We start from the raw sequence: 18,129 nt of genomic DNA, 5'->3' as shown, positions 1-18,129 counted from the left end.
ATCCTGTCCCCTCCCCGGGTGGCCTCTGGGCTCCCAGAGCCATGCAGGATTGGGGATCGGCTTGTACCTGTTTCCTCCTGCACCAGGCTCTTAATCAAGGGGTGCCCTCACCAAATCCCTTCCCCTCACTGAGACTCAGCGTCCCCAGCTTTTCAATGGGGACATCGCCCCCGTTCATGGACGAGAGCTGGGGCTGAGGAATTTGTGTGCTTGACACACGGTAGGCACACAACTCTTGTTCGCTCCCATCCCCTGTTCACAACTGCCTCCTTTTCTAGTCATTTTGTTTTTCCAAAACCTCAAATAAATGCTTGAGCGCAGGGACAGTCCCGCCGTTTCTTAATCTGATCTGTGCCGTTGAATACGGCAGCCACTAGCCACACCGGGCTGCTGACATTTAAATGAATTAGAGTGAAATAAAACTAAAGATTCAGGGGCGCCTGGGTGGCGCAGCGGTTGGGCGTCTGCCTTCGGCTCAGGGCGTGATCCCGGCGTTATGGGATCGAGCCCCACATCAGGCTCCTCCTTTGTGAGCCTGCTTCTTCCTCTCCCACTCCCCCTGCTTGTGCTCCCTCTCTCGCTGGCTGTCTCTATCTCTGTCAAATAAATGAATAAAATCTTAAAAAAAAAAAAACAAAACTAAAGATTCAGTTCCTCGGCCTTGCTAGCCACACGTCAAGTGCTCTGTAGCCACGTGTGGCTTACGGCTACCATATCGGACAGTGCAGATGTCGGCCATTTCCATCATCACAGAAAGTCCTGTTGGAGAGCGCTGAGACTGTTAAAAAGGTGAAGTAATAGTGCACAGTCGTTTTGCCTGGAACTGTAATTCTCCCTTGTAAGCCACCCAGTCAAGTCACTGTTGTGTTCATGCAGTGACAATTCTGCCTCAATTGCAGTTACCTGGGTCTAGAACTTGACCCTGCGGCAGCACGAACACAAACTACATCACGGGTGAGCTTCCTGCCATAATCCCAGCGCATCCCTCTCTACACAGAGAAAGCTCGGGCTGGGTCCCCGTCTACGCCACCTGCAGGGGTGGATCTTGGTTCAAGACCTAAATGGGAAGGGCAGAATGAGACTAGAAAACACAGCGGGATGAAGAGCTTTGAAACCTAGGGGTGGGGAACAGCTCAAATCAAAACTCAAAAGCAAAATGACAAGGCCCAAAGCATTTGGTGAATTGGATTCCATCGAAGAAGACATGGGAGCCAGCTGGTGTTCCTTGGCCAGACTCTGTCTAAGCCTCCCACAACCCGGCAATTCCTCCCCGGGGTATATTTTCTGGGGGAGGTTTTCGTACCCGTCCTCAGGGCGGGTCATCTGTGGATACGGAGCCGGGAGGCAGCTCTGGGACTGGGTGGGTGTCCGCCCCTGGGATTGGGTGGGAGACTCAGCAGGAGAGGCAGAGGACAGACGTGCACATAACCAGTGCCCCTGAAACATGCAACACTGAGCGAAGAATGCAAGGAACAGAGTGAGGCAGAGAACGCAGTGCCGCTTTGGAAACGCGGCATAGACACAAAACCACACATTTTGCAAGGACACAGCAACAAGGTACACGGAACTCATACAAGAATGGTTGCCTATAGGGCAGATAGAGAAAGGGGAAGAAAAGGGGGAAAAAAAAAACCCTGCTCCAACCCAAGTCTCCCACTCAGCATACACCAGTTTCCAAATGTCAGAGTAAATGTTCACCAATGACCAGCATAGAAGTTGGAGGACATTATCATTTCATGCAGAGAAACTTCCCGGAGAGGGCCACGTACTGAATATTTTGGGCTTAGAGGCCCAGGTGGTCACTGCTGGAATCACTCAGTTCTGCCTTTCTAGTGCAAAAGCAGCTATACAGAAAGGAATGAACACGGCTGGGTTCCCATACAACTGTATTCACGGGCACTGAAATTTGAAGTCCCTGAAATGCTTCTGAATCCATTGGGAATACCGTTCCTTTTTGCGTTTGCTCAACCACTTTAAAAGGTTAAAATCAGAGTTTGCATCACTTACGAAAATAGGCTAGATTGGGCCCACGGGCCATAGTTTGCGAACCCCTGATTTAACTGACGGCTTTTGCCCCCAGTGGATAGAATTTCGTCCAGGGAAAACATGTTTTCCCTGAGGTCTCACCTTTGCTGCTAAGGCCAGCCAGCCAGCACTTGCTGGATTTGCTAAGAGCACTGAATGGGGATATGGAGGAGAGCAACCAATGGGCAGGGGCCAGAAAGCCACACCGAGGGGAACGCAATGTGTCTGTCTGGGTCAGCAGGAGGGAGGGATGTTTGTAGCTGATATCCCAAGGGGGTGGGCAGCTGAGTCTATGGGACGTGCGTCCATACGCAGGTGCAAGCTCATTGAGCTCACTGGTGGTGTCTGATGGCGTGGGACATGGGCTGCAGGTGGCAGGAGGGCACCCCAGCAGCCTGCTCCTGGACCGGCTGGGTCTGCCCTGCCCTGCTCTCAGCCTGAGTCTGGCCCTCCAACCTGCCCATGGACGGTGCCGACCCCTGACACCCCCCGCAAAGAATTCCCTTCCTGCTTCAGTGAGCCGGTGTCATTTCCTGTTGTTTGCGACACGGACCCCTGGCTGGTATGGCCTTGAGCAACTCACGTCACCCTTCTAAACTTCACCTTTCTTTCCCAAAAAAATGTCTGACTGTGGCGCGCACCATGGTTACTGCAGGGTGGGCAGAATTTCTAGGAATGACTCACGGTTCCACCCTAATTCCTGCGGTCCGTGAATGTGGGGAGGGGTCACTCCCGTGGTGGTGTTATGCTGTATGGTACAGCTGATCTTAAGGGGGTTATTTTTCCCATCTAGTCACACGAATCCCTTTAAAAACAGAGAGCTCTAGGGGCGCCTGCGTGGCTCAGGACATGATCCCATGGTCCTGGGATCGAGTCCCTCGCCAGGCTCCCTGCTCGCTCAGCGGGGAGTCTGCTTCTCCCTCTCCCTCTGCCCCACCCCCTGCTCACACTCTTTCTGTCTCTCTCCCAAATAAATAAATAAATAGTCTTTAAAAAAATAAAAACAAAAATAGAGAGCTCTCTTGGCTGGCGCAAGAAAGGTCGTCAGGGAGATCTGAAGCATGAGAAGGACTGGGGTCCTTGCTGGCTGGAGGGCGAATGGGGCCACATGATGTGGAGTGTGGAGCATGACCCCGGGGCTGACAGCCAGCAAGGAAAGGGGATCTCAGTCCTACAATGGAAAGGAACCTAATTCTGCCAACGCCTGAGTTTGGAAACATATTCTTCCCCTGAGCCTCTATACGTGGCCAATGACACCTTGATTTCCGCCTCATGAGAGCCTAGGGAGAACCAAGCCAAGCCTGCCTGGACTTCTGGCCCACACAGCATGAGATCATATATGGGTGTTGTTTTAAGCCACCAAGTTTGTGGTAATTTGTTACGGTTGCATAGAAACCAAACACAACTGCACAAACACACACACCCCATCTGCCTTGATGGCACACAACTGCACCACCTTATTCTTTCAGGCGCAGAGTGGCCATGTGCTTCTGGAGAAGAGATCTGATTGGTCTGTGCCAATCATGATTCCTTTCCTTTACCAAGGATTGGTTTAGGGATAGGCATGAGATGTGCTTCTGGCCAAGGAGAGGGGAGGGAAAGTCTTCCAGGAGGATCTCTGGGAGAAGGGAAGTCCAGGGAGGAAGTTATGTTTCTGTCTGTGGATGTGGCAGTGATGCCTGAGGCCATGGCAGCTATCTTGTGACCCAGAGGGGCACTTGCTGACAGGCCAAGATGACAAGCTGAGGAAGACTGTGGGAAGATGAAGACCTGTATCCTTGCATGGGGCGCCTGGTGGCTCAGTTGATTAAGTGTCTGACTTGATTTCAGCTCAGGTCATGACCGCAGGGTCATGAGATTAAGCCCCGCATCAGGTTCTGTGCTCACTGGGGAGTCTGCTTGAGATTCTTTCCCTCTCCCTCTACCCCTCCCCATAAATCTTAAAAAGAAAAGGAAAAAGAAAAAAACCATATCCTTGCAGACATCACTGAGCTACAAAGAAACTGCTTTCCCCTGGACTTCTCACGCTTGACCATCAGTGTCCTTAAGATTTAAGCCATTTGGAGTTGGGTTTTCTTTTCTTTCCTTTTTTAAAGATTTTATTTATTTATTTGAGACAGGGAAAGAGAGAGAGAGAACACAAGCAGTGGGGAGAGACAGAAGGAGGGAGCAGGGAGCCCAACACGGAGCTCGATCCCAGGACCCTGAGGTCGTGACCTGAGCCGAAGGCAGACGCTTCACTGACTGAGTCACCCAGGCGCCCCTGGAGTTGGGTTTCCTGTTTCTTGAAGCCTAGAGCGTTATTACTGAAAATGGCTCACAGTGCTGCTTGGGGGTTAAACGAGGTGGAGCGAGAAATCCTTAGCACGTGCCTCACGCCCAGCAGGTGCTCAGAAATGCTGGCTTGTGTTCCTCGTGCTGCTCGCCTCCCGCCTCAGCCCTGGGTGGGGTCAGGGGTCAGCTGAAGTGCGGCCAGTGGGGGATATTGACCCGTGTCTATGTCTCCAGCTATAGTGCTGTCTCAGGGCTTTATCACAAGGAAGCGGCTTCTGGGGTTGGGCGGCTGGCTCAGCCAGTGTGAAATCCATAGGAGGGGGAGGTCCAGGCGGGCTGGGCACAGGAGGAACCCCTTCTCTTTTTCAGGGGAGTCCTCAGTCTTACTTTAAAGGCCTTTCAAATGATGAAATTGGGCCCGCCCAGATGGCCCAGGATAATCTCCCTTATTATCGCAAGTCAACTGATTATGGACTTTAATAACATTTCAAAATGCCTTCGCAGCAAGTGTAGATTCATGTTTGGACAACTTGGGGCTGTCACCAAGGGACACACCAAGGTGACACATCAGAAGACATCACTATTCCCCCCCCCACCTCCCCTCAGACGCTCCGGCTCAGCTTTTTCTAGAATAGATGGAAAGTGTCACTTGCATTTGCTTCTCTTTCTGTGTTCAGCCACCCAAGCCACCGAGGTACTCTGTGAGCTTTGGGAAGCTTCAGGGCAGACAGGACACCCAGCGCCCGGCCAGGGCCCGCTGAGGGGTGGCGGCTGCCAGGCAGGCGGCCAAGCCGCGGAGCCTGCCCCGGAGGGCCTGCGGGCTTGTGCACCGTGCTTCCTTTGCTGCTTGGTGTTTCCTGAGCGAAGCCTCGCAGGAAACGGAGACTAGCATGTGAAAACAAGAGAACAACAGTAGGAAGAAGAGCTTGAGAGGGGGGCTGTGGAGGCTGAGCTGAAAATAAATCGTGAAGAGGCGAGTGTGGGCCGGTCCTCAGGGGCCTCCAGGCCTGGGAAGGGCTCTCCATGGCCCCTCATCCCTCATCTCGCTCCTGCTTGCCTCTCCTGGGATGGGGGCAAGTGCGGGGGGGCCCATCGGGGTCTCAGTGCAGGGGTTGTGCTGCTGCCGAGTGGTCTCCAGAGGCGTCTGCCAGCCTGGCTGCTAATTTCGTTCTGTGATTCATGGGACAGACGCATTACTGAGCCTGGGGCTGCGCTGGCTGGGAGAGACACTGCACTTACAGCAGAACAGGGCTGACCTCATGGAATTCGCCTCCCTCGGGGGAACGCGGACATGAATGCAGTCATCACAAAATTACATTAAGGATGGAAAAGGCCAGGGGCTGTGAGAGGTGACAGGGGCACGGACTGGATGGGGCTGGGGCCTCTGACAAAGCGAGCCCTGGCCGAGGAGACCGGCAGTACGGACCTGAGCTGGGCGGGGCAGGCCCGACAGGGGCAGGCACTGAACGCCCGAGGAGCAGAGGGTCGCCGTGGCCAGAGCGCTGTGCACAGTGGGCAGAGTGCAAGACGCCGGGGTCAGATCCGGGGCAGCGGCCAGGTCACTCAGGGCCACGACGGTAACCAGGAGGAGGCCAGTGTTTATTCTAAGGGCAACAGGAAGCTACGTTGTGGCCAGTGCCTGGTGGGGACCTAGAGACAGCAGTCTCATCCGGGCTGGTGCCCGTGCCCAGCGGGTGGCGGGTGCAGCTGGGGGGAGCAGGCCGGCTGCAGACTTGGCAGGATTCAGAGGGGTTGGCTCTAGGAGCCCAGCTCAGATGTTTCCTCCTCAAGGAAGCCTCCTGCCAGGGACTGAATTCATATGAAGTCCTCACCCCCAGCACCTCAGAGAGTGACTGTATTTGGAGACAGGGTCTTTACAGAGGTGATCAAGTTCAAATGAGGGCACTGGGGTGGCCCCAATTCAATCTGACTCGTGTCTTTATAGGAAGAGGACATTAGGACGCAGACGCGCAGCGGGAGGACTATGTGAGGTCACAGGGAGAGGACGGTCATCTGCACGCCCAGGAGAGAGGCTGGGAAAACATTCTCCCACGGAGCCCCCAGAAGAATCCAACCCTGCCGACCCCTGGCTTCGGGACTTCCGGCCTCCAGAGCTGTGAGAGGAGCCACATCTGTTGAAGCCAGCCAGCCCGTGGTATTCGTCGTGCAGCCAAGCTGACGGATACACTGCGTGGGCGCCATAGCCAAGCTCCCTCCTCCACCTTGCCCAACCCTCCTTCCTCCTGTTTACTGCCACCCGTTGTCGGTTGACTGTCTCCCCCAGCCAGGAGGCCAGTTCCATGAGGGCAGAGACTTCGTCGTGGTCATGGCTGCCAGCACGGCATCGACACTCTCTGGGCATGCAACAAAATTTGGGTGAATAAAGAAATTCAGTAATTATTTCTGACAGAAATTGTGAAGAGACCAAGCGAACAATCTCCGTCCCCCACCCTTACTGGGTCTCTAAGTGCTGTTGGCCCCAAGCTTCTCCAAGTCACCTCAGTCCTCTCAGGAGAAGTGTCCCCTCCGTCCCCCATTCAGAGCAGACAATGGAAAACCCTGGATGTTTCTGACAGTCCATGCACCTGCCAGTCAGGAGGAAACCTTCGTCTTTCCTGGGCTCAGTGGCAGCAGGGAAAGAAAAGAGGGGCTCTGGGTGCCATCATGCCCACGAGAAGGTCCCAGTCTAGGAAGAGTCCACTCTCCCCCCTTACGCCATGCATTCCAGGCCTGGTCAATCACAGGAATTGGTTCAGGGTAGTTACATGACCCCCACCTGGGCCAATCAGCACAATCCATGTCCCTGGTGTCAATGATTGGGTCACGGATGGGCATAACCGTGTTAAGATAATCAGAGTTAATCTAAGGATTTTGTTAGAACTACTGGAAAAGAAAAGCCTTTCTCTTGGGGGCGATTGGGAGGATGGAAGCTCATCCTGGTGATGTTGGCAGCTGTCTTGCTCCCGTATAGGAAGAAAGTGCAGCCAACTACAGGAAAGCAGAGCTAAGAAATAGAGAGATTCCATGTGTCATTGTTTGGGCGCCTGGATCCAGCCATGCCTGAAGCCATACTCTCAAGCTTATGAGTAGATAATGCACCCCCCTTAAAGATTTATTTACTTATTTGGAGAGAGAATCTCCAGCAGACTCCCTGCTGAGTGCAGAGCCTGACACAGGGCTCCATCTCAGAACCCTCAGATCACGACCTGAGCTGAAACCAAGAGTCAGACGCTCAACTGACTGAGCCATCCAGATGCCCCAATGCTCCCTGACTTTTAAATTTAAAGCAGTTTGGCTTTAGTTTCAGTGATTAGCAACAAGTCTCCAATATAATATAGATCTCCCTCTACCTCGAAAAAAGCAAGCATTTATTTCTCACCATTTCCCCTACATAGGAGCACCTGGATTATCTATACCCCAGGTCATCCCCTCAGAACATCCGGAGACCATGGTGCCCACTCCGTCACGTGCTCCAGAGTTTCTCAGGCTTGGGTCTCAGGCTGAAGCCATCTCTACCGCCCATAACTCAAGGCCAGGCGACGTCAAGGTCCCGGCTCTGGTGCCTCCGGAGCAACGAGGCACGGCAGGCCACCACCCGGGCACTGGCCTCTTCTGCCAATGTCTCCTTGTGGGTGGGCGCAACATTCTTATGTGGATGGGACCACCCTAGACGAGGGGAACCATCCACATGTACCAGGACCTCTGACTTTCTGGAACACCACTACGCTACACACGACACTACAGAACAAACTTCCAAAAAACTTCCAACATCTGGCTCTGAGGCCCAAACATCCGCTTTTTCATTTTCCCTTTGCTTGGTGCCATGTTACAGCCTTTATACTTTGGAGTTTCATTTCCAGGAAGGAAGTTCATGTGCTGGACGTTTGCTGGTTTTGTCTGACCTGCGTCCTTCTTCCGTCTCCTGGCAACAGCCCCCATGTGGCTTTGAGGAGCGGCCCCGCCCCCTTGTCTCCCAGACTGCGGGCTGGAGGGTATGCTCTGGCCCCCGGCCAGATGGAGTATGCCAGCACCCTGGCCTCAGGAACCCTGGCCCTGGGTCTGCCCCCAGGCTGGGTCAGCCAGCTCTCTTCCCTGGGACTTTGCACAGGTGCCAGAAAGCAGTAGGTCGGGACACCGAGTTTGAAAAGCGGGGAATCTGGGGTCACTGCAGCCATGTTCCCCACCACGTGGAGCATGAGTGAGTAAAGCCAAGTGGGACAAGCAGAGATACAGGACGCATGGGGTGTGCTGGTGGCACGGGGCTTTCCGGCTGCTCCAGGGTGTGGAGCGGACACCCGAATGCTCCCTGCAGGTGAGAGGCCCCCCACACGAGAGGGCCAACCCATGACAATGACATCCGTGAGTGCTAAGTATGTGCCAGGCACAATTTGAAGTGCTTTTTATATCCTGTTTAATTCTTAACCTCATGATGTCCGCTCTAAAATTAACCCCGTTTTCCAGATGAGGAAACTAAGGCACAAACAGGTTGAGTCGGAGTTTCCCAAGAAGTGTCAAGGCATCCAAGGAAACAGACAGCATATCGAGGTAAGTAGACAAGGTGGGTCATGGCTGAAGGTGACTGGTCTGGCATCTCAGGCCACCCTGGGTCCTGTGTGGCTGGCTCTGACCTGGGGACCCTGGTCCACTTAGAACCCATCTGCATGTGTCAGGCCACCGACCTGGCCTGGAACTGGACAAGCTGGGACTCGAAATCTGGTGATCTCAGCACCCACCCCTCATCTAACTACAGAGACACAGGAACTGAAGCTTGTTCTGAACCAGCCCAAGGGAAGCAGCACAGACAGCCTTAGACTCTGGGACTCTTGAGGGCTGTGCCCTCTCCTACTGGGTGATGGTGGGCAGATCACTGTCCCTCTGCGGGCGCCAGCATCCTCTCTGAAGGACACATCTGCTGCATGCATTAGCTGGTACAGTCCAGATCCCTCTCCCTGGTAGGGGCACAGAGCTCCGGACCCTGGGCTGTCAGCCAAAAGTGTGGCTTCAGCTCTGTTCCCAGAGAAATCCGGCTGGGCGCATGCATTTGAACGAGGGTAGACTTCTCTGGGAGATACGATTGCTCAAAGAACTCCACCACTCCTCTGCCCTGCTATCTCCGTTCTTGGGGCTGGAAGGGCCTCACTCCTTCCCCGGGCCCTTCTGCCCCTCTGTGACCCCGCTCTGGCCGTGCTGTTCACATAGACATCCACTAGTGGTTTCTGGGCAGGTCTGGCTTTTCTGGATGGAAAAGAACAGATGTCCCCCTTTCTGCCTTCAGTGGGGTCATAGAGGCTACCTGTCTGAAGGAACATTGCAAAGACTCATGAGAGCCACTCCCGGACTTCTGGTGAGGAGTGGACAAGGAACCCCAATGTATTCAAACCACTGTTAGATGAGTTCTTGGCAGCTTGCAGCCAAAAACCTCCCTAGCTGATAAATCCATCACTAGGGACAATTTCCCAGCTGCCCACAGAACGGTACCCTTGCACAGGTGTGGCGTGAGCGCCCACGTGCCATGCCGGGCCACAGCACATCGCCTGTGGACCGTGTAGGAGGACGCGTCAGGGAGGTGGTGAAACTACCTGCAGCTTGAGTTTAGAGCCAGGTGGTGTGTCTTGCTAAGGACGGCTTTGCAAGCTCTGACTGCGATTTCAGAGGGATGTAGCTAGGGGACGAAAGGTTTGGTGACACCCCCGCCCCCACTCAAGGCTTCATGTGCTCTGGCAGGACCCTGACCAGTCGGGAGAAACCACTCACTGAACACCGCCCACCTACCTCGGGCTGTGCCCTGCGGTAAGCTTTGCTGAAATGGGCTCCTTAGAGTCTGTCACTGTAAACACAACCCATGTAAGATGCGTGAGGCCAAATGCTCATTCCCTCTGACCTCTGAGGCCTGAGCTCCCTGTCCATTCCATGCTTTTCTAGCATGTCTACAATTATATTGGGGTGCTGTGTTAACAGCTCTACCCTGTCCCTCACCCCCCACAAGGTGAGAATATCAGGCTGGTTCTGGGCCCCTCGCCGGCTCCTCTATCCATAGGCAAGTCCTGCTTGCCAGCGCGACTCCGCATCCAGCTCTAAGTCCGGTTCAGCCTGCAAATCCTAAGGTTTGCAGAAGGCTCTGTCTTGGAATAGAGAACAGCAGGCCTGAGGCTCCCCCCAGCTCCTGGCAAGGCCACCAGGTATGGGGCTGGTGGTCCTTCCCTTCTCAGGTGCTGGAGGTCAGGCCTTGTGTCCTCTCTCTGGACCCAGATGCAGCCCCCTCACCTGCCTCCATGCCTCTTGTCGTCCCTCCTGTCTGATCCGCCCTCCACACATAGGTAGAGGGTCTCTGTGAAGCTCAAATCTGATGCCTTTGCTCCTTGCATAAGCCCTTCTCTGTCTCCCTTGTCGTCTGGGGTAAAGGCCTCATGTTTATCCTGGTGCTCAGAGCCTTCACCACCCCCTTCCTGCCTTCCAGCTTCTGCTCCTGCCACTTTCCACTTCAAACCCTCCACCACAGTAAGTCTTCCTGTTCCCAGGAGGCACCAGGGCCCTGCGCCTCTCTAAGCCTTTGTATTCACTGCAACCTGCCTGAGAAAACTCCTACTCGTCCTTCAATACCCAGCTTGGATGACGGCATTCCCCCAAGAGATGCCCTGACCCCTAGCCAGTCATTCTGCCTTCTCCGTGCTTGTCTACACTGGGCAACTTTGCTAGTGTCCTGTCTACAATCGGCTGAGACTGTCCATTGTTTGCTGGGGGTCTCCACAGACAGAAGGCTCTCTAGGGGCCAGACTCTGTTAATATCAACAACACCAACCACATCACCATTACCATTAATGGGGGGTACTGTGATGAGGGATCAATAATAATAATTTCCAATATTTATTACGCATTTTCTCAGTGCTAAGCACTATTCTAGGTGCTTTATACATATTAGCATTCTGAATCTTCAAATACCCTAGGAAGTGGGTATTATTAGTAGTAGTCATATTCTTGTCATCCCCATTTTACAGATGAGGAAACCGAGGCTCACAGAATGAGAATAATTTGCTGCAGGTCACACTCCCAGAGCTGCACGTCCAGCTACCGCACCCCACCGCCTCTCCATGTCTCACTGGATAGTCACCCTAATACCCAGAGGAACAGAATTCCTGGGGCAATTTTGTGAATGAGGAGACTGGGGCTCACAGAAAGAAAGGGAAGGGCTCAAAGCCTCCCAGGAAGTATGTGGAAAAGCTGGGATTCAAACCCAGGTCAGGCTGGGCCTCCTGAGCCTGGGCCCCCACCCGCCACGCCCGTCTCCGTGGACGGTCCCAGGCTGGAGCGTGCAGCCGGTGCCTGACCAGCACTGCCCCTTTGTGAGCCCCGGGTATTGTCCCGGAGAGAAAGGCCTCAGTTCCCACCAGCGGCCACCCACACACCTGCTTCCAAGACTAATGGAATCCGTGACCAGACGCCGCCCAGCTCCAGATGGCGCCCCATGCCCCACGGCCCCGCCTCTGCCTGTCTGCTTCCCTCTCTCCCCTGACCTGCTGACGTTGCCCCCCCACCCCAAGGTCAGGCTGGGCTGCTGCAATGGGCCAGAAGAAAGGAGGTGTCCCTCCAATGGCCTCATCTTTGTGTCCCCTCCACGGTGGCCTCCTCGGTGGCCGGCCAAATGAGCCGTCCTCCTACTCGCCCTCCCCCCAAGGCTTTTCATCTTTCCCTCCGACAACAAAGCCACAGAGGCCAGGCAGAGGCCCCTCCTCCCTGCTCCAGCTGGGCTGGGTTTTTCAGTCTCCATTTCTGTGAGTTTGAGCCCAGCCACTGCCCCATGGTGCTGGCCCCAGGCTGCCTGCCCAGGTGTCCTGAAGGCCCAGCTTCCCCTCTGCACAGAGCCGGGGCAGGCGCGGCAGGCAGCGCAGACACTGGGGCTTCGAGAGAAGGTGGAGACGCCCACAAACCCCCCGTAGCCCGAGTCAAGGGCGGCTCCTCCAGGAGCACCGCTCCCCTTGAAGCAGGATCTGTCCACTGAACCACTGAGTCAGGGCTCACTTTGCGCTGGGGTCCCATATGCCTGCACCCTCCTACCAGGACACGTTTGGGGTCAGTGTCCATCCGCACGTTCATGTGTCCATTCATTCGCCATCTTACTGTGAGCCTGGGGCTGGGTGCTGGCCTAAAGAAATGCCAACACGGGCTGTCTTGGTGAGGGCGCAGAGTACCCCTAGCCACCCCAAAGCCACCTGGAAAAGCCAACTTTGAGACAAGCCTGTTCTAACCAGGCTTCCTCCTCAGGCCTCCAACATCCAGGGAGTCTCCAGTGGCCACAGGTGGCCTGTTTTCCGAGACAAGGAAAAGGGATTTGGGCCACAAGCTCCAGAGAGAGGCAAAGATGGGGGAGAGTTCGATGGGGCTGGCTGTGATCCAGCAGCGGGTATGTGACTAAGGTTGGGCCAATCAGAACAGCAAATCGTCTTGGCGCCTCCTGATGCATTCAGGAATGAACATGTTTCCAAGTTGTTCAATAATTCCCAGTTCCAGGAATTCAGTGGGATGGCTCAGATGAGAGATGATCTTTCTACTGGACTTGGAGCTTTGAAGAGGTAAGCGCCCCAAAGGCTACCAGGGGAGAGAACTTGCCTGAGAGCAAAGCAGAGCTTCTATATTCTGGTGACATTGAGTACCTGGATCCAGCCATGCCTGAAGCTGGCTGCCTACCTTTTCCCAGGAGCCGCTTTCTTTTTTAACCCAAGTCAGTTAGAGGCAGCCTTTCAGGCACTCATCTAAGAGAGATGGCTAATAGGAGGAAAGAGAAAAGAGAGAAGAGAAAGGTGGAGAGTAGCTGGGTGTAGTTTGGGAGAAGTAACAGTGAAACACCCTTGTTAGATGTGAGGTCAAATGACGTCTTATGAATCGTGATGTCAAATATTCATATAAAACTATCATTATAATGTAATCCATACCCTCCCCCTGCCCAGATCATCAGTAAGTTCTACTGTGCTCAAAAATGTGTTGGGAGGAGAGACTATTTTGTGGGACTGGTAGAAGTGGAGTCTCTCGTCTCCCGTCTGAGATGAGGTAGTGTGACCAGCTGTGGGAAGCAGGGACCCAGAGGCTGATGCGGCTGTGACGGAACACGTAATCCTTCCTGGCCTACTGGGCTGGGTCAGGTGAAAACCCCTGGGTTTTCGCCTGGTTCCAAGAGACCCGAAGAGCGCTTTGATTCCTGGAATACTTCTATATGATCTGGGACTCCCACAGCTGGGACCCGTCTGCACCCAGCACATTTGTGTCCTAACATGCGTGTTCATGAGCTGCTCCGCTCAGGCCCCAGAAGAGCCTCCGAGGGCAAAGGACACATCTGTGCCGTTCCTGGTTACCTGAGACATCCACTTTCTCCATGGAAGGTGCGTAGGAAATGTGGAACTAATAAGCGAGCATCCCCAATTGCTTAAATATTTACCGTCCATTCTCTTAGGTTCCCGGCCAGGATGGCGCATTGAGGTGCTAGGGGAGGTTCCCTTTCCATGTACAAATACATAGAAGTACTGGACAAAATATAACCATTTTTATCAGAATACAGAGCCAAGGGGCACCTAGGTGGCTCAGCCTGGGTCTTGGGATTGAACCCTGCCTCTGGCTCCCTGCTCAGATCAAGTCTGTTTCTCCCTCTCCTACTCCCCCTGCTTGTGCTCTCTCCTCTCACTCTTAAATAAATAAATAAATAAATAAATAAATAAATAAATAAATAAAATCTTAAAGAAAAAAAAAAAGAATACAGAGCCAAGAACAACAAGAAGAGACCTCCAGCTTGTATGGGGTGCAGGAGATGGACCTGAAATGCCCACAGAAGGGTCAGGACTGGGGTTCTAATGCCCAATGGGGACAGGTGCTGAAGACCTCACCTGTGAGTTCATACAAGGAGGCTCCTGCATGAAGCGGGGGGCCCTCCAGGGGCTGTCTCATCCAGGAACAGGTGAGAAAACCCTACTTACTGGCCTTGGATGGTGTCCCCAGATACGGAGCTCAATTTCTCCCGACCTGGGTAGTGATGAAACTTCAGACCAAGAAATGAAATTAGAAACTGGCCCAGAATCAGGCCCTGGTGGGACAGCCCTGGAGGGTTCTCCACAACCCTGGTGATGGGTGGATGCTCCAGGATCCTGGCTTCTGCCAAAGAGGGGCTCACCGTGGACGATCACAACAGCACACCGAGACCTTGCCATCATCACAGAAAGAGCAGAGAGAAAACACCAGGGAAAGCTCAGATGTCGCGGCAGTCCCAAAGAGACTGGAAAAGAGGGATGTTTAAACGGGAAAGGGATGATGGACTGGAGAGAACCCACAACACAAGGACTGAACGGGATGGAAAAGAATGTGCGGTTTTTAGAAAGAAGTACATGGAAGTCCGGGAAATGAGCAGGGGGGTGATTGAGATGTCATTTTAAGGCGACGGCAGAGAAAGGGAAAGGACAAATTTATTCGGAGATGGGAGACTCACCAGAGTGCCGAAACAGCCAAGCGCTGGTTAGGAGACCACCCCCATGGCTCTATTTCCTCATTTGAAAATATGCGGCCTCATACCAGCCTCCGAGCATTACGAGAAGATCAGAGTGGGTCAGTTTCTGTAAGAGCGCTGGAAAAGTGGGAGTGGGGTCATGGGTTCTAACCAAATGGCTTCAAGCTGTCATTCCCAGGAGGGATTTCAGTCATTGCACTGTTTTCCCCTCAGAGAAACATCTGCAGAACACCTGGGGGTGCTTAAGAGGGCGCGCCGGGGCTCTAGTCTTTGGGGTGTGGTCCCTTCCATCCATCAGCTCTAGACTGCAGGCCCAGTGGGTCTGGCCACGGAGGGAGGTGGTTCAGCTCAACAAGCAGGGGACATCTGAGTTCCTGAGAAGCTGCGGTGACATCGTAGCCCACAGCCCGTCTACAGGCTGTGAAAGGTCCTGCGGCGTTTTGGGAGGTGGGGAGCTGGGGGAGTCCAGGAGTACTTGTGCACGGTGCCACGCTGGCCTGGGGTATGCGGCCTTGGGCTGTCCGGGCTGGGGTTTGGATCCTGGCTTGTAACTTGCTAGGCCACATCGGCAAGTTTTGCTGCCTCTCTGGCCTTGGATTTCTCAGCTGTGAAGTGCAGATGACAAAACCTTTGTCTTAGGCCAGTGGAGGGGCTCATTTGAGTGAATGTGGGGAAAGTGTCTGGCATCACGCCTGGTACACAGGCAATGCTCAATACATGTCCTTCGCTGTTCTAAGCCCTCGCCTTTTCTTTCTTCCAAGAAGGAGAACTTTGGGGCAAGTCAGCCCACAAACTCTGCACGTAGAAAGCGGGCAGAGGAGGTCTGCCTCCTGGGGCTGGGCATGGTTTAGGGGCCACGTTTTTATAGGGGCAGGGAAACAAGCGACAGAGCCATCTCCTCAACACTGTGACCTTCACACGATGTCACTCATTTTCTGGCCCTCGGTTTTCTCATTCACTGGGCATCTCCTTGGAGCCTGTGCCGTATCTGCCCGTGTTTTTCCTCACCAAGAGAACCCAATCATGTTTGGGGCATCAATATGGCCAGATTCTCCTGTAGACAGGAGCAGCCATGTGACACGGTTCTGGCCCAGGAGACGGGGGTGCAGGTTCTGGTGGGTAGGGGTATCTCTCCCTGAACACAAAGGCAAAGCTCCCTTGAAGAAAATCCGCCCCACCCTCAACCTGGCCCATCCTTCTCATGCCTGAACAGCAGACACGAGGCCTGCAGGTGTGGCAGCCATCTTGTAACTGTGTCTCAACACAAAAAGGGAAGGCGGAAAGGAAGAAAGAGCACAGGCTGTAGGGGCAGGCCGAGCTTACTTCTCCACTTTCTGGCGGGGTGGCCTTGGGGGTGTTACTTCACTTCTCAGAGCCTCACTTCCCACTGTCCGTAAAATGGGGGTAACACCTCTACCTTGCACAGTTCTTGTGAGGATTAAACGGTGCCACGGATACAAAGCCATCTTTTCTGCTGTAAAGGGCTATCTGGGTATTCGTAGTGGCCCTTACATCGTGCTGTAGAGAACAGTTACTTCAGGCTAAAACAAAGAAGAGACCCTTTATTTCTCCTCTTGGAGAAAGTTCCAAGGCTGGACACAGGCCCCAAGCCAGCCAGCCTGGCTCTTGAGCCGATCAGCTATGCAAACAGGAAGGGACTATCCAAACATTTGGAGCGCAGGAGGCTGGCCCAGCGTGGGGCTCCTCATGGAGGCCTCTCTCCACATTGTGCCTTCTCATCTCCCAGCTGTGAGCACCTCCAAAGTCAAAAGTCAAAGAGGAGGCCGGTCCTCTAAGGGGCTATGTTCAAAGGCTCCCCTTCTGGTGCCCGGCCCACCAGCCTGGGCCAGACCAGCTTCCTTCCGGCTGGAGGATGACAGCAGCCCCTCTGTGGGCTCCCCGGGGTCCCTTGCTCTTCCCCCTCCTCCCACCTCTTTGTCACAACTGTAGCCAGCGTAATTTTTTTTGAAATGCAAGTCAGTTCCTGTCACCCTCTGGCTGAAACTTCCATGCTCTCTTTGAGGGAAAGATTGAAGTCCCTGACACCACCTTCCAGGCCCTGGATGGCCTGGCCTCTGCCTGCAGCTCCGGTTTTCCTCCTCCAGCCAGTCTGGTCTCCTTTTAGTTTCTGGAATGTGCCAAGGTCCCTACTGTCTCAGGGCTTTGCCCACAGTGTTCCCATTTTCTAGAACACTCTCCCCTTCTCCCCTCCTCCTCTCTCTGGCCCATCTTGCCACGTAACATCCTATTCTCAGCTCTCAGCTCAAGTGTCACCGCAAGTTCTGGCTGAGCCTGCAGCAAGCCTGGCCTGCGAAGGGCCTGCCCTTCCCCCACAGCATTCATCCAGCCTGCTGCCATTCACCTAGTCACATGGTGATCTCACACGGTCAGTAAAGGCTACTCAGCACAGGGATTTCGGGTTGCCTTGTTCCCACCCACGTCCCCGCTACCTGGCATGGCCTCCGTAGGGAGCCAGTGCCCAGTAAATGTGGAAGTCAGGTGTGCCTGTCGATTCAAAACGGAGAGGGAGCTGTTTACTGAGCACCTGCTGAGTGCCAGGCAGGCCTTCGCTGCCTCCTCACAGCCGCCCTGGCAGGCAGGGACTCCAGTCCGTGTTCTACAAAAGGGGAAGCAGAAGCTCCAAGAGGGGCAGTGACTTGCCCAAGGTCACACACCTGGCAGAGGCCCTGCTAGGATTTGAGACTCGGTCCCACGCCCAGCTTCCTGCCGGGTGGAGTTAGCCCCAGGGATCACCGTACATTTGTTTCCTCATCTGCAGAATGGGGATGGAGCGGTACCTACCTCATAGGCTGTTGTGAGCATTGGGCCACTCAAGTGCTTAGCTCAGAGCCCGGCACACATTAAGCGCCCAGCAACTGTGAGCTATCATCGTTATTGCGTTGGTCAAAGAACAAATAAAAATAACTTTGTCCTCTCGGGAACCGCAAAGGGGCAATCGGAAGGTCTCTGTGGGTGAACAAGCACGTGAATGGTGAGTGAGTGGACAGCAAGTGAATGAGCAGCTGAATGACTGAAGAAATGGGAGAACGGCCGGCAGAGCTAGAGGAGGGATCCACGAGCGAACGTGTGAACTAACAGAGGAACCTGAGAAAGTGTGTGTGCGGGGAGGATGCACACCTGAGGTCTGGGAGACCCGGAGCTGACTTGGGGCCCCCGGGCCGCCCCCCACCGGCTCACCTGTAGCGCCGCAGCTCGCCCTCCAGCCGCCGCACCCAGCGCTGCAGGCCGGGCACCTGTCGCGCCAGCGCCTCGAGCTCGCGCACGCGACCCAGACTGCGCAGCACCGCCGCCCGGGCCTCCTCGGCGCGTCGCCGCACCTCGGCCTG

The 18,129-nt window shown here is 54.4% G+C and overlaps 1 protein-coding gene across 1 annotated transcript in view; it reads right to left on the bottom strand.

Moving 5' to 3' along the window:
- EFCC1 (EF-hand and coiled-coil domain containing 1) overlaps positions 1 to 18,129 on the bottom strand; it is a 42,704-nt gene that overhangs the window by 22,193 nt on the left and 2,382 nt on the right. The window contains exon 2 of the mRNA XM_034657255.1: positions 17,981 to 18,126. Within this exon, the coding sequence (XP_034513146.1) occupies positions 17,981 to 18,126 (146 nt within the window). The remainder of the gene's footprint in view (positions 1 to 17,980; positions 18,127 to 18,129) is intronic.

This window comes from Ailuropoda melanoleuca, chromosome 4, assembly GCF_002007445.2.
Source record: "Ailuropoda melanoleuca isolate Jingjing chromosome 4, ASM200744v2, whole genome shotgun sequence".
Lineage (NCBI taxonomy): Eukaryota > Metazoa > Chordata > Mammalia > Carnivora > Ursidae > Ailuropoda > Ailuropoda melanoleuca.
Note: the sequence above shows the minus strand (reverse complement) of the source record. Positions and strands in the feature narration are given on the sequence as shown.